Source organism: Dryobates pubescens, chromosome 5 (genome assembly GCF_014839835.1).
Source record: "Dryobates pubescens isolate bDryPub1 chromosome 5, bDryPub1.pri, whole genome shotgun sequence".
Classification (NCBI taxonomy): Eukaryota; Metazoa; Chordata; class Aves; order Piciformes; family Picidae; genus Dryobates; species Dryobates pubescens.
The window spans coordinates 16,561,851-16,577,463 of record NC_071616.1 but is presented as its reverse complement, the minus strand read 5'-3'; the positions used below and the strand labels follow the sequence as shown (position 1 = coordinate 16,577,463).

Below are 15,613 nucleotides of genomic sequence, written 5' to 3'. Positions count from 1 at the left end.
GGAAAAACCCCCAACACAAACCCTTAAGATATTTAAGCAATAGTACCTGCACCTGCATTTGCATGGAGTCCTCCGCAGAAGCTCTCTTTTGCTCAGCCTCCATTAACTGCAACATCCTCTGCTCCAGCTGCTGTTTTGACACCATTGTATCAGTAAGTTTACTGTGCAAGCTCTGGATTTCATTGTCTTTGGCCACAAGCTTATTCTGCACATCTGTAGCAGAAATGTCAGGATTTTAATTCATAAGTAAATACTTAACTTTGAGGGAAACAGTTTTCACCATAGACAGAGAGGCCGATTAGAAGCCTTACTCCAACAAACCAAGGGTCAGCTCTATCATCAGCTTTCAGACTAACTGGTATCACAATATGCAATTTCTCCAGGGTGCTGAAGCAATTCTGACTTCACCTGAGCTTTATTTAAACCACTAATTCAATAATGCCCTTTGGCAATTGCCAAATCACTGCACTGAGTACACATGGGAATTTTGTGATACATGCCTTGTTGGGCTGCTTCATGTTCTGCTGTTCTTTTCCTGAGATAAGCTTGGATTTCTTCCCATCTTCTCTCTGCTTCCTGCTGCTGGACCTATATATTGAAGAGAGAGTTGATGAAAAGAAGTCTAACCTTTAATTTGGTTTTGAAACACTGAGAAAGGATCTCTCCAGTGCTATTACTAAAACATAGAGCAATGAAGAAAAATTGGTTCTTGTTTCTCTTAGGGCACATCAGAGAAGCAGAGTGCCCTCTAATCCTCCTCCTAGAGCAGTTTAGCCTATTAATTTGAAAGGCAAATTGTGAGCAGGCTTTCATTATAGACCCTTAACAGGATGGTTTCTGTAATACTAAAGTGTAGCATCTTTGCCCTGCAAGTTCAGAATTCATTCTAGAAGCCAGACTAGCCAAGAGTCACATAAATCTGCATCTAGTAATTACAATGCATCGGAAGTCTAGATAACTCTCCACCTGCAAAGTCCAGAGGCAGAGACACCTTCTGGTAACTAAGACTTTATTGCAAATATGAAAAATGTAATGAACTCTGGATTGGTGTTCTCACACAAAAACATTAAGCTTCTCTCCTGAAAAATAAAAACAAATTGTGTATATGTATAAAAAGATTTTCTTGCAAAAAGAAATACATTTGGCCAGCTCATTTACATTTTAATTCTTTGATAAGGGCATTTATTTAAAATTTTAAACACAAATTTAAGCAAAAGCTTGTAATTTCAAATGAAAAAAAAAAAAATCACTTAAGGACAATGCCATCTGGATGAACAGTTCAGAAATACTAAACCTTGCTGGAACTGTCTGCTCACTGAAAGCAAAGCTCAACATCATCAGTTAAGCTTTTTAAGGATATTTACCTGGAAGGCTATGCTTGATTTTATAGGGAGATTTGTAATCACTCTAAACCCAAAGTACTGTGCAAAAACATTAAGTAAACCCATAGGCTGGCTCAGTCCAGCTAAAAATAGACACTTGCAAATATAAAGACGACAGAGATTTAGTGGCCAGGGAAACAGCTAAAGCAATTCTCACACACCTCTCATCCCACCCAGCTCAGAACTTGGCTCACATGAGCACAACTCAACAAGCAGAGAAAACCCATGTCACCTTTAGCTGAGCAACTGCCTGCTCTGCATTCTTCTTCTGGAGTTCCTCTTGCTGAAGCTTACTGCTTTTCTCTCCCAGCTCATTCACCAGTCGAGCATAATCCTGGCGCAGTTTGTTCAGCTCAGCTGACTGCCTGAAAATATAATGCTTTCACAGCTTTGTCTTTTAAAAAAACCAAAACCAAACAAAACCCCCAAAACACCAAGAAGCATAGGCCTTAACAACAGCTACTCAAATGTCAACACCAAGCGCTACATTTGCAGCTAGAGGGCTGTACTGGAGAGGGGAGTTCACGCTGCTTCATCCTAGGAAAGGCATGATGGTCAGGTACTCTTGGCCACCAGCACATCAGCTACAAACCACTGAGTCAGAAGTAAAGGTCACCAATAAGCCACAAGCATCAGTTCCTTTAAATTGTTGGGAAGTTGATAGGCAGAATTTGGACAAGCTTATACAACCTGAAGAGGCTTAGCATAAGGAAGAGGTTGAAATTCACATTCCTTTCATTTTCCCATAAAGGATTCTTGATGTCAGACTTACTCAAGACTATTCCCCTCCTGGATTACCCTCATACATATCTTTGGACTATACACTGCCTCTTGGCCTTGAGCTACCCTATTAGTTTATGAAGGTATCTGATGCTCTCTTAGGGAGAGAAAATGTACTTGCACAGCCCAAGGGAATAATTTTAAAGCCTCCCCTTTGTGTCTAAGCAAATGAAAAGCATTTCATTTTTATCTTAAGTTTGCCTGAATAATGGATTTTTGCAAGCTAACTAAAAGATGATAATGCTTCATTTCTGAAGGACACCTAAAATCAGGGCACCAGTATCCTTTTCTGAGCACTCATTGTATCAGCCTGCCCTGCCAGGACACACACAGGGAGCAGAAAATACTTCTGCTGAGCTATGCTCAGCAGTGTGGAAGCTGGTAACAGAAAGGTCCACATAGAAGCAATGTCTCTGCAAGAACAGCATAGCCAATAAAGAAGACACAGAGCCCTTTCCCAGTCCTGGTGGTGGTTTTGACGTTCTAGTCCTCAACAGTAACAAATACCTGAGAGCATATGAATTCTTGGTTTTGTTTCTTCACGGGCAGAAACTCACTGGCAGCAACTCTCCAATCTGACCACACACCTTACCAGGGCACTCAGCTTTCACCCTTTTACCATCATATATACAATCCTCTCTGCCAGCTCAGGGACAATCTTAGTCATAACTCACAAAAGACAAAACCTTGAGATGCCTTTTTGTTTCTCCAAACATCTTCAACACCAGCAAATAAATTCAAGTCCTGCCACAACAGTGCCATTAGCTGCAAGGTGCTGATATTTTTTTCTTACACAAGACTGATCATTGAAGTTTAGAGTGGCTATTCTTGTATGAGCTCAGCATCAGCACCTCTCCTAAAAGCCCATGGAGAAAGGGTACAGACCCAGACAGAAACACCAACTGTGGCTGAGCAGTTCTGCATTTTTCTGTTAAAGCCTCAGCACCCACTCTCTAAAAGCTCATGCTTCAAGTCAATGAGACAATTACCTGTTTTGAAAGTCTTGGCTCGATGCAAACACAAACAACTGCCTCCCCAGCCCAAAACATCACTGTTTTTAGTTTAACCACAAATTCAGGGACAGCCAAAGAGATGCAGACAAAATGAGCAGAAGCCAGAACAACTCTTTAGGGAAGGCTTAAACACACACAGAGCTCAGAGGTGCTGCTAACATACTTGCTCTCCATTTGATTGGTAGAAGTACTGACAGCATCTCTCAGGATACCATTTTCCTGCTTCAGGTGGCTTATTTCTGCCTCCATCTGCTCACGAAGTTGCTGGAACTGATGGGGAAAGAATGATCAGTTCCAAAAAAGAAATCAAACTAAGAAGCAATAAAAAAATCAAACCACCCCCCACAACAACAGTAGATAATATAATCACAACAATTACAAATAAATAAAACTAAGTGACTTTCTGGGAGAAGGGGAGTTTTACATCCTTCCTCACACTCCCAAACTAAACTGTGCAACTCAGACCTCCTTTCTCAGATAAAAGCACCAGTTTTCTTTTATACCACTGTATCAACATATTTATCAAGGCAGTCTTTAAGACCACACAAGTGTTACTCTGAATACCAATTGCTCAGCTGTGTAACTTCAGTTATTTGTCAATAACTGAATACCATTATATAGGGAAATAAACTAAACATACTGTGAATGTTTACAAGACTTTTAAACAAAACAGATGAAGTATAAAGTAACAATACACAGATTATAGTGTGCAAACTGCAAAAAGCTAGGCCTCATATCCTAAAGTCAAGATTATTAAATAGATCCCTTCAGGAAATAATGTGCTTTGATTGCATTTTCAGCATGGTTCCAAACTGAGGCAGAAAAGCCCTGATAACCCAAGGCTGCTTAAGAACAGTGCAAACAAAATCAAGAGAGGGTTCAAGGGGCCGGGGGGGGGGGGAGGGGGGGGGGTGTGGTGTGAAAAAACGGAGAAAACAGATTCTGCATATGCAGACAGCAAAGCTCATCAGACAGCACACACAGCTCCTCTACCAGTGCCTACTTGTAGATATGGCTGACACCATTTCCAAGACAGTTTCACCAAATGGTGACATGTCAGCCGGGGGGGGGGAAGGGAGGGAGGTGTTGTATATTAAAATATAAAAATAAATAAATAACATTAAACAAGCATTTAACAACCACAGCAGGAGACAGTCCCTCCAGCTCAGCATCAACACAACATGCTGGACCTAGGACATGTACTGGGAGATTCTTTTGTTGTTTTTTTGTTTCTTTCTTTTTAAGACAACAGATACACAAGATCCCAACAGGAGCAGGGGCAGAGGTCCCTTCCACCCCAAACCATTTAATGGTCCTATGGTAACTGGAAGCTTTGACAGGTTCAGCTTCCCTGCAATGCTACAACACATCAGCAGGGGGAGCAAAACCAAAGCACTGCCTCCTCAGCGTATTTCTCCAGCTCAGCCTGAACAGTTTGCAAAAGCCACCCGGTCGCGCCCAGATGTCCCTTCACGCTTCCAAGCCAATAGGTTCAAAAGTAAGTCGTCTTCGCACAGGAAAACATAGTCCTGCATCAAAACTGCAGAGATGAGAGTGCCCTAAGTGCCAAGACAGGAGGTAAGAGCATAAAAGCTGCAAAGTTCACATGCTGGGCTTGATTCTGCGCCGATTCATATGGCTGTTAAAACCATGTCCCTGAGTGCCATGTCCACACATTTCTTGAACGCCTCCAGGGATGGCTATGTTGTCACTCAATACAATAATTTACAATAATTTGTAAAATGAAATTTAGCAGCTGGTAAATGATCATCAGCATTAGTGGTACTGTCTTTCAATTAGGTTTTACACTTCAAGTGAGTAAAATACCACAGAAAAGTAACCAGATGATGCTCTTTTACAGACTACATAAGTCACCTGGGATGCCACCCTGTCTTTCAAGTCAGAAGACTACCATACCATTTCCCCATCCTCAACAAGTGTTATACCACCAGCTATGACACACTTCATTCAAGGCTCATGGTTATAAGTGAAGCTAATTTCTGTGTGTGCAAACAAATGCTGGCTAAAGCAGTAACTTCTTCGTGCTGATGTGCTTCTGCACAAAGATCAATCTAACAGTTTTGGTAAAGAATTTACCTTTATCTTCATCTGCTGAGATTCTTGGTAGCTGACATGTATTTTACTCTGAAAAGTGCCGTGCTCCTTTTCTAGCGTGTTGATGCGCTCTCGCATTTTCGCCGTAAGCAAACCATTTCTCTCCTTTTCTGCAACCAGCTCCTTCAGAGGGAGAGAAAGGACAAAGGGGGAAAAAGTCATCTACTGCTACTTCCTGAAGTCTAACAGTCAGTATTTTAAAGATAATTAACACCATAGCAAATGTGTACCAAACCCAAGTCAGCATCAATTTTTGCTCAGAGAAGTTAGTGTCAGACCTGGCCAGATCTCCAGCACCTCTACCTGGCCATCTACTAAAAAGATGTTTGCTAGTTTAAACACTGATCTTCTGTTGTCTCAGAAGAGCTGGAGTCTCATTTCTATTGAGTTTGGCCAAACTACACAAAATCCTAACATGGTAAATCACAGATATCATGCAGAGTTTAAATTTTCATCCAAAGTTTAACAGGATGGAATAACTCAGGTAAAGAAACTTGGCAGAACAACAGAGCATTTTAGAGCAAGTAATTGCTTTGTAGCAGATTACAAAGCCAACTGTTTTGCCAGAGGAGATGGGCTATTAGTAGTCATCAACAGAGAACCCCTGAACCCCACTAGCATGATACCATATTAGAGCTTTCAAACGCAAATACACCTTGCAGTTGAATCATTGATCAGCCAGGAATTCAACCCAGGCACCCAAGAAATACACAGAGCTGCTCCTCTGCAACACAAATGCACTTGCTGTAGTTAGCAAAAACATGCAGTCCAGCTTTCAGCTAGCTCCCATTGCAGAGTGAGGTGTCTGTACTAGCTGAGTTTCAGGTGTCTCCAGCTACACAGCTTCAAGTGCTCTAAATTATTAGCCTGAATACTCTCTCTCTTCAGGTTAATTACAACTTTTTCCACATATTAAATAACAGCTATTCTTTCTTTTATATCAAACTTCATGGCTTCAGGAGCTGTTCCCCCAATGAAGTAAGTGGCTCGAGTTTCGAAGCCCGACTTCACAGAGGCATTTAGGAACTTGAGTCACACCAACAGTTTTAAGTCACTTCAGCAAATACAGTGTAAAAATCTTGACACAAAGCTTTCTCTGTGTTATATTTGCATCAGCTTAGACGCAACACAAAGGAGGACACCAGGACACATTGCAGATTCTTTTTATCACTCCAGCAGTTCCACCACCCATCTGCAGTCTACACTAACCCGGCTACCTTGTGAAGGCCATGCCAGAGATGCTGAAAAGATTAACTGTAACCTAGCTTGTGGTTTGCCAAATATCTCTGAGGTCACGCACCTCTTGCTCTCTCCAGTTATCTTTATCAACACTCCTGAAGGAAAATCTCTGCACCTTAAAGTCCCTCTATAGCCTTTAGCAGTGTTTTCCAAGAAACACAGTAATTAGAAGAGCTGTTTAGGAGGGGGCAAACCCCCTCCCCATTACACAGTCAGGCTGAGCTTTTCCCCTTGCTTATCCTGATACCTTAGCACCACAATAACTCTGCTCTTGCCCATTTTCTCCCAGCTTTCAAGAATACCCATTTATTTCTCATTCCCCCTTCCCTCCCCCAATACAGACAGCAAAATCCCTCACTGACCCCTACTTCTCTCCAGATCCTGCCTTGCCTTTACAAGCAGCAGTTTACAGTTTTTTTTTCCCAACCACATCAGCTTCCCCCACACCCAGGAACTTTGTTTCTTCAGCAGCTTTCATCCTGCAATTCTGAGCCAGGGTTTCTTTCTCCCTCCCAAACACATCACAAGTTACATATTGACTATCCCAAACCTCTCAATCCCACTGGCAAATACACACCTACCTGTGCCTTAACAGGACCTCACACAACACCCACTCCCTTCTTCCTTTCTCATCTGCCAAGGCTCCCAACTCCCATGTCTTCTGGCCACTTAGCTCCCATCTTTGAGCACAGAAAGCTGGGCGACTAACACCACGATCTTCCCAAACCTGATGCCCATGTGCTTCCAAACCAGCCAAAAGCCACGACTTCTCCCCTCAAAAGTATCTGCATATGCCCATTTATTTGTTCAACCATAAGCACTTTCCTCTGAAAACTTCATAATAAAGAAGTTCAGTTTCATAAACAAGTCTTGACAGTGGTGCAGCAACAACCCTGGGAGTCTAAGGCAATCTGAGCTGTAACTCAAAGGGCTAAGCAGGCAGTCTATCCTTTCTGCAGCTTCCTTCTGGGTGAAAGAAAATAGGTGATTGTTGTGTCTAGAGGCACACCAGCACATAAATCCTAGAACACATAGCAAATTGAAAGTGTGATATAAAAAATGGAGTTTAATATTTGCATCCTCAAAACCATCTGCTACTTATGAAGGGAATGTTTTTAAAGTAACCTTTTGAAAATAAAAGTAGCTTCAGCTTTAAAAGTCTCAGTAAATGAACTCTCTAAAGCAGTTACTGGAAAATAATTCCACATAAATGCATTAACAGCATCACAGAAGCAGATATAGTGTCATGGTAAGCTTTCCCAATATAAAACATTCCACCTTTCAATGTATACTGAACTCAATAAGCCAGCATTTGCTGGCTGCTAGCCCTACAAGCCCCTGCTCCTTCCCACAGCCCTCTAAACCTGGACCTCTTTATATTTACCTGGGTGAGCTGCTTGCACTGCTCCTTTGCCACAGCTGCCTCCTCCTTCATCGCAGCAAGCATCTTCTCTTTGTCTTGTAGCTGATGTACAGCTGCAGCCGTCTCAGCCTTGCTAGCCTGCAGCAGAAGTATAGAATAAAAATGACCACATATGCCAGAAGTACTTGCAGAGCACACTAGCAGGCAGCAGAGCAAATTTGAGAGTAAGAAACACTCCGCCTCCTGCCCTCAAATCGTTTGTCTGCATGGGGTTCATGGCACCACCAGCGCCCAATTCTGCTGCTAATGGATCCTGCAGCTCCTATTTCGCTAGAGAAGGAAATGCCTTTTCAAACACACAGAAACCAATTAAGAGAATAAATGGGCTCTTAAGGTGCTTCCATGTTGGAAGAGAGCCACTGTGGTGGCAGTGAGGAAAACAAAGAACAGCCATTATGAGAAATAACAAAAAAGACACAGATGCTGAATCATTCAATAATTGAGATTGGAAGGGATTTCCAAGATCACTTGGTTCAACCACACTCAAAGCAGGTATAATCCAAATTTAATCTCTTGAAATATCTTGACAGAGAACTGCTGGAGAGAATCCAATGGAGAGCCATAAGGATGATTAGGGCACTTGAGCATCTCCCCTATGAAGAGAGACTGAGTGACCTGGGTCTATTTGTCTTCAGAAGACTGAGAGGGGATCTCATCAATGTGTATAAATATCTGAGGGGTGGGGTGTCAAGTGGAGGGGGCCAAGCTCTTCTCGGTGATGCACAGTAATAAGACAGGGAACAGTGGGCTCAAACTTGAACATAGAGAAGATTTCACCTCAACATGAGGAGAAACTTCTTTACAGTGAGGGTGACGGAGCACTGGAAGAGGCTGTCCAGAGAGACTGCGGAGTCTCCTCCTCTGCAGACTTTCAAAACCCACCTGGATACATTCCCATACAGACTACCCCAGCTGATCCTGCTTTGGCAGGGGAGTGGGACCGGATGATCTCTGGAAGTCCCTTCCAACCTCTAGTATACTGTGATACTGTGAACTGGGGTTTAGTCTGGAGGAGGATGAGCTGAGACCTCATTGCTCTCCACAACTACCTGAAAGGAGGCCAGAGTGAAGCAGGGAGTGGTCTCTTCTCTCTAGTATCAGGTGACAAGACAAGAGGAAGTGGCCTGAAATTGTGCCAAGGGAGGTTTAGGTTGGATATTAGGAGAAACTTCTTGATGGAATGAGTGGTCAGGCATTGGAACAGGCTGCCCAGGGAGGGAGTAGAGTCACCATCCCCGGAGATATTCAAGAAATGTGTGGACATGGCACTCGGGGACATGGTTTAACAGCCATAGGTTGATGGCTGGACATGATCTTAGAGATTGTTTTTCCAACCAAAACAATTCTATGATTCTATGTCTTAAGTCTTATAATGAAGAAGCAAGTAAGTGCAAGTCTCATAAATGTACTTGAAATTTGCCTAGAATTTCTTCTTTAGTGGTACTGTTTACATAAGCAGTATAAATCACACTGTCAGTGTCTTGCATGAGCTACAGATAGGAAAATATTCACATTTCTATCTACAGACACCTATACATTTTGGTCACATACAAACCCAGGAAGCCATTTTGATCCTAGAGGTTTAACTTCAACACCAAACCTTACAAAAAAAAAAGAAAACAACACACCACACCATGAGAAAACAATACAACAGGGAGGCTGGCTGCTGTTCCAAATAAAACAGGCAATGCCACTGCAAGTGTACCACTTGAGTTTTCAGTCAAACACTGAAACAAGGACCCAGAACGAACACAAGAAGTCTCCATCCTTGGAGGTTTTCAAGATCCAGATGGACAAATCCCTGAACAACTTGCTCGAAGTTCAATGCTGAACGTGTTTTGAGTAGGCTGTTGGACTGCATGACCCACTGAAGTCCTTTCAACAGAAACTGTGTGATATGCTACTCTACTGCATTAACTGAGCTGACACATACCCAGTTCTGCATTTCTGTTCCGGTACTATATTCTGCAGAAAAGCACAGAATTAAATGATGTCAAGTGTGACAGACAATCATAATGAGTCATGGGAGGGAAGGGCAGATATATGTATAATATTGGTGGTCACCATTGTCTTCTGCCAAGCATGGGCACTGGTTGCCCAGAGGGGTTGTGCTGTCTCAGTCCCTGAAGGCTTCAAGCCAAGCTGGAAAAAAAAGACAACTTGAGCATCCTGGGCTGATCCCAGTGCTGGCCCCGCTTTGAGTAGGGGGTTGGACTGAAAACCCTAGGGGTCCCTTCCAAATCTGAATCACCCCACAATCCTATGAGAAATATCCAAAGCAAACTAGAAATTATAGAAGATGGAGAGATTTGCAAATCTCACAATTTGCTGACCAAGTGCACAGATTTTTCCTTAATTTCACTCTAGTTCATCCTCTCCAACCATTTGTGAAAGACAATTCCTGAAAGTCAGCAGCCAGCCTTCCCCCATGCCAACAGACACGTCAGCTGCAGCAGCTGTCCTACGCTATATACCTTATTCTCCACGGTTATGTCTGCTCTTTATGAGCGGTCAAAAGCCACCAGCCTGTCTAGCCAGCCCATGGGATGGCAGATGGCAGCACGCAGACATCTGACAACTGCTTTCTGCATGCAAAGCAAGCACAGACCAGCTGGAAAGAGTCTTCTAAAGACAGAGTGCAGAAATCACACCAGAACATGGATACAGCTAATCTGACAGCATCTCTCCCCATCTCTGCTTACTTAATAGTCCTCTCCACCTCCCGCCCGTGGTCATTCACCTTTTGCAAGACGTCATGAATGGCACTGGATTTTTCCTTTAACACCTCCACGACACAACGAGCCTCATCTTCAGTGAAGATCATGTTCTTCAAACCCATTACAAAGTCTTTAAATTTTACTTCAGCATTCTCTGCAACACAGAAGGGAAGATGCATTTATTTTGGACTTGACGCAGAATTACTTATTTTGCCTCGAAACAGCCCGTGATGAGGTATCGTTATGCATAACATCTAACTCCAGTCTGAAATGCCAAGAAGCAAGGTCATGAACAATCAGCAAAAACATCTCTCCAATTGAAATCTGATAATCTGCCAGGAATAGGAATAATCCAGGTTGGAAGAGACCTTTGAGATCAAGTCCAACCTATCACCCAACACCATCTAATCAACTAAACCATGGCACCAAGCACCCCATCCAGTCTCTTTCTAAACACCTCCAGTGATGGTGACTCCACCACTCCCCTGGGCAGCCCATTGCAATGGCCAATCACTCTTCCTAACATCCAGCCTAAATCTACCCTGGTACAGTTTGAGACTGTAGCCTCTTGTTCTGGTGTTGATTGCCTGGGAGAAGAGACCAACCCCCACCTGGCTACAACCTCCCATGGGGAACAAAAAAAACATCCCACCTCTTTGCACAGTTGGTAACATTTACAGCATTGCTAGCAAAACCACCAAGCATAACAGATTTCGGAGGAAAAAACTGCATAAATATGAAAACACTAGAGGACTTTCCATGTATTATGACAGTAATTCCACCTCAGTTCTCAACTTAAAGGACAGCCTGGCTCCACAAAGAATATGCAAATGGCAAGGTAATGAATTGAAGAACTGGCACATTTCTCATTACAATACATGGAAACCAGCAACATATTCCCTCAATCTAAGTCTGGAAATGAACTGCAACAGAAGGAATTCAGCAGTAGGAAAATAAACCTGTAAGTTCTCACTTCCTGGCCAACTAAATGTTTAAAGAGTCACAAACATGGAAACACACTTCATCTGAATCATGCACTAAAAAGATTTTTAAAAATTAATTAAAAAAAATAAAAAAGCTGCACATAGGTAGCTCATATGGATGTGTAAGATCAAGGCATCCAGTATCTCTGTCAAATATACACCAGTGCAGAGAAGTTATGTGAAAGGATTGTAAAAAAAAAAAAAAACAACCAAACACAAACAAACACACACACCAAAAAAAAACCCACAAACAAAAAAACCCCACACAACAACAACATACAAACCAAGAAAAGCTTAAAAGTGATGTTTGGGTCAGAAAGTCGCTCCCGTGAGAAGAAACTTGGATCCTTCTCCGTGAACTTCAGAGGCAAATATGCCATTGAAACCAAGCTACACAAACCCAAACACTTCCTGAGTTTGAATATTAAATGAAGAACAAAAAAATGGGGTGCTAAGCCCATAAGAAAAATGATTGAGCATGGAAAAAAGGTCACTGAATAATAACAGAGGGCAAAGAGTTGTGGGGGGGGAAAGCACTGAGAAATTCTAGCACCCCCTGTCAGTCCTGAATTCAACTCAGCCTTAGCCAGAGGCTTCAGATCACATAACTGCTACACTGACATCATCAATGATGCTGTTACCAGGAATATGCCAAAATCCTGAGACCACAGTCCAGTTAGCCAGAGTCTGTAACAGCTTGGCTTGTGCCCCCTGAAGACAGAAGGACCTTGTTCTTGCATCCAAGAAGCTTACAATTAGAATAGAGGAAGATTTCTATATTGGGAGGGCAAATCCCAGCTGACACAGGAGAATTAGGAGCTCATGTACAAGGTCACAGCTCACAAAGGAAATGAGAAGGGATTGGGTACATGTGGGAAGCTTTGAAGCTGCAGGGCAGTAAGGTACAGCCATTGAGCTAGAAACACAAGAGAAGCCACAGGTGAGTAGTACTCCAATCCAGATACCACAAAGCTGCCAGGAAGCTTTCAAATAAGCATTTTGGAAAACAAGTTTAAAAAGCAAAGTTCCAAAGAGTGCAGTGAGTGACCAGGCAGATTGTGTTGGAGAGACAGCCTTCTGCACAATCCTAAGCAGGGAATCATTTGGCTTCTTCTGTCTGCCAATCCACAAATGTGAGGGTCTCCAGTCATAAAGGCTCAGTAAATCCAGCATGCTTTGAGCAGGTCAGTAACCTATTTAAAGTTTCAAGGTGGGACACAACATTCACAAATCACTCCAGGCCACCACAGAGGAGTATGAAGAAGCTCCCCTGTTCCAACAAGATACAGCTTTGTTAAAAAGCAAAATTCAGAGTCTTGCTGGAAATTGCCAGACAATCTCCACCAGCAATTTGCTTCAAGTGACTGTGATGCACTTGAGAGATAACACACTGGTTGATTAACCCAAGCTAGCTCCACAAACAGCCCCAGACCTGCACTCCCAGCCTCAAGCAGACTCTAACAGCCCATGCTGAAAGCTCGAGTCCATCACTGTTAGTGATGCTCGCATGCATCTGTGTGGTCTGCCATCACCCATTTGCTCACTGCAAGGACACAAAAGCCTACAGTCAGCATTAATAGGATTCAGATGGCACAAAACCCTTTCAACAGTGCCAAAGATAGAGGAGAAATGAGCACAGACAAGAACAAACAGTGTCCTGCAGCCACGAACGTTTCCCTCCAATCACTTCTTCCTAGCAAATAAGAGAAGATTCCTCCTCCCCACATACACAGCATGCTTTCTGCATGTTTTCCCTGATGAGGTTTGCAAGCAGGCTTTGCTAGAGAGACTGCATTACCAGTTTCTTACCTTTATCCGTTTCATTCTTCAGTTTCTTGCCACTGCTCTTCTGGATGCCCTCATTCACATTTTGTTTTGCTACTTCAACCACTTCTCGCTTTTCCAAAGTGCCAGTGTCAGAATTATCCATCAAAGGAATGTAAGTAGTTGCTTGAATAAGAGGTTCATCCACCAAAACTGTAATCAGAAGTCCATAGGATAGGTTAAAGCTCTATAATAAACAACAGATTTTTAGAAAAGGTGTGTGACATATTAGATAGTTGGATTCAAGCTTCTCCAATCTCAATAGGGAGTTACACTGTTTCTGTTATCCTTTACCACTTAACTCATTAAAGCTCATCAAGTTAGTTCAGTAAATGAAGGTCTCTAATGCATAGTAATTTAATAGCTTCAATTAAATACCTACTTCTAAAGCTGCCTTTTAGCATTTTAAAAAGTAGCAGGGATCTTCCTTTACATTTCAACTTTCATTGGTGCTATGTGGAACCTGCTTGTTAAAGTGAAATGAGACTGGTTTACTTGTGGCTGCATATGCCATCCCTCATCATTCCCGACATGCAGTGAACTCCTTTGTCTGTAGTCTCTTAATGCTGGCAGTAAGGTACCAGCTTTTTTTACCCAGATTATATCACCTGGGGGGCTGGAATCAATCTTCAGAGGTCTCTTCCAAACCCCACCATTCTGCGATCTGGGAACCAAATAATTTAGAGAGAACACGTGGTAGGGCCAGCAATCCAAGCTTACTCTACTTGCAGACTTAACTGCCTGTAATGAAGACATCTCATCTGTCAGAGCAGGCTTTAGGCATCATGAATATTTAGAGGTGCCCAGAGGTACTGACTGACCTCAGGTCTCCATTCACACAGCACTGTATCAACATGGTAAGCAACAGCCTCCCTCCAAAGAGCTTTTGAGCCTGTGCCACCAAGACAAAAAACAAGGGAAGGGAGAAGAGCAGACCGACCAGGCACAACAGATATGATGGACAGGGACCAGATGAAGGCTTCAAAAATGATCAGGGGCTAGAACACCTTTGCTATGAGGACAGGCTGAGGGAGCTGGGGTTGTTCAGCCTGGAGAAGAGGAGGCTCCAGAGAGACCTGACAGTAGCCTTCCAGTACCTGAAGGGAGCCTACAGGAAGGATGGGGAGAGACCGTTTACAAGGGCTCTGGTGACAAGACCAGAGGCAATGGCTTCAAACTAAAGAAGGGAAGATTTAGATTGGGTATCAGGAAGAAGTTCTTCACTATGAGGGTAGTGGAACACTGGAACAGGTTGCCCAGGGAGATGGTTGAGGCCCCTTCCCTGGACATATTCAAGGTGAGGCTCAACAAGGTCCTGGGCAGCCTGGTCTAGTTGAGGATGTCCCTGCTGACTGCGGGGAGGTCGGGCTAGATGACCTTTGGGGGTCCCTTCCAGCCTGGACCATTCTATGATTCTACATGACCAGAAACAAAATTGGATTTGTTCATTGCCCAGCGCCTGAGCTGCTGGTCCACACTGCATGCAAGACATTCTGCCACAGCAGAATAGCTCACTGACCCTGCCACCCCTAGACTGAAGGACTAACGAACAGCAGATGCCATGCAGTAGACCAGAGACAGGAGGAATTAGGTGGGACACAAGGTTTCAGGCATCAGTGCAAGATAAATACACATTCCTGGCTGCCAGGAACACAGTTATAAAATGGTTTTGTGTGGTGGCTGCTATTACAGAGCAAAATAGGCCAGATGGACCTTTTATATCGCCTGCTACAGTCTTTCCACTTCAGCAGCCAGGAAACACCTGCAGGTACACTATAAGCTCAGGAGAGCTCTCCACCAGCAGAAATATCCACCACCTAAATCCAGTTACCACCCTCACCTTTTCCCTTCCTGTCCTTATTAACTTCCCACACATTTTATTCCTCTTCTCCCAGAATCAGTGAGACACTTCAGAGTGCCAGTAACATCTAAAATCACCTCTATACATCCAGACTTATCTGGATGCTCACTGCAGCTGATTTTTGCTCTGTCATTTTGGAAAGTTGGCTTTAAAAGAGCACAGTTTTCATTCAAATAATACAGGAGCTATTCCTGTGTACTACTGACAGCTTAGTTTTAATGCTGGCTAACCTGGTACTGACACTTATTAACCACATACAGACAACTCCATGGTCCA

General features: G+C 43.1%; 1 protein-coding gene across 11 annotated transcripts in view; it reads right to left on the bottom strand.

Moving 5' to 3' along the window:
* KTN1 (kinectin 1) overlaps positions 1-15,613 on the bottom strand; it is an 81,695-nt gene that overhangs the window by 38,181 nt on the left and 27,901 nt on the right. For all 11 annotated transcript variants that reach the window (XM_054161676.1, XM_054161679.1, XM_054161680.1 and 8 more), the window contains exons 4-11: positions 13,462-13,629; positions 10,693-10,823; positions 7,914-8,030; positions 5,273-5,413; positions 3,339-3,445; positions 1,615-1,747; positions 501-588; positions 47-213 (exon numbers count right to left, since the gene is read on the bottom strand). In XM_054161676.1, the coding sequence (XP_054017651.1) occupies positions 47-213; positions 501-588; positions 1,615-1,747; positions 3,339-3,445; positions 5,273-5,413; positions 7,914-8,030; positions 10,693-10,823; positions 13,462-13,629 (1,052 nt within the window). The remainder of the gene's footprint in view (positions 1-46; positions 214-500; positions 589-1,614; positions 1,748-3,338; positions 3,446-5,272; positions 5,414-7,913; positions 8,031-10,692; positions 10,824-13,461; positions 13,630-15,613) is intronic.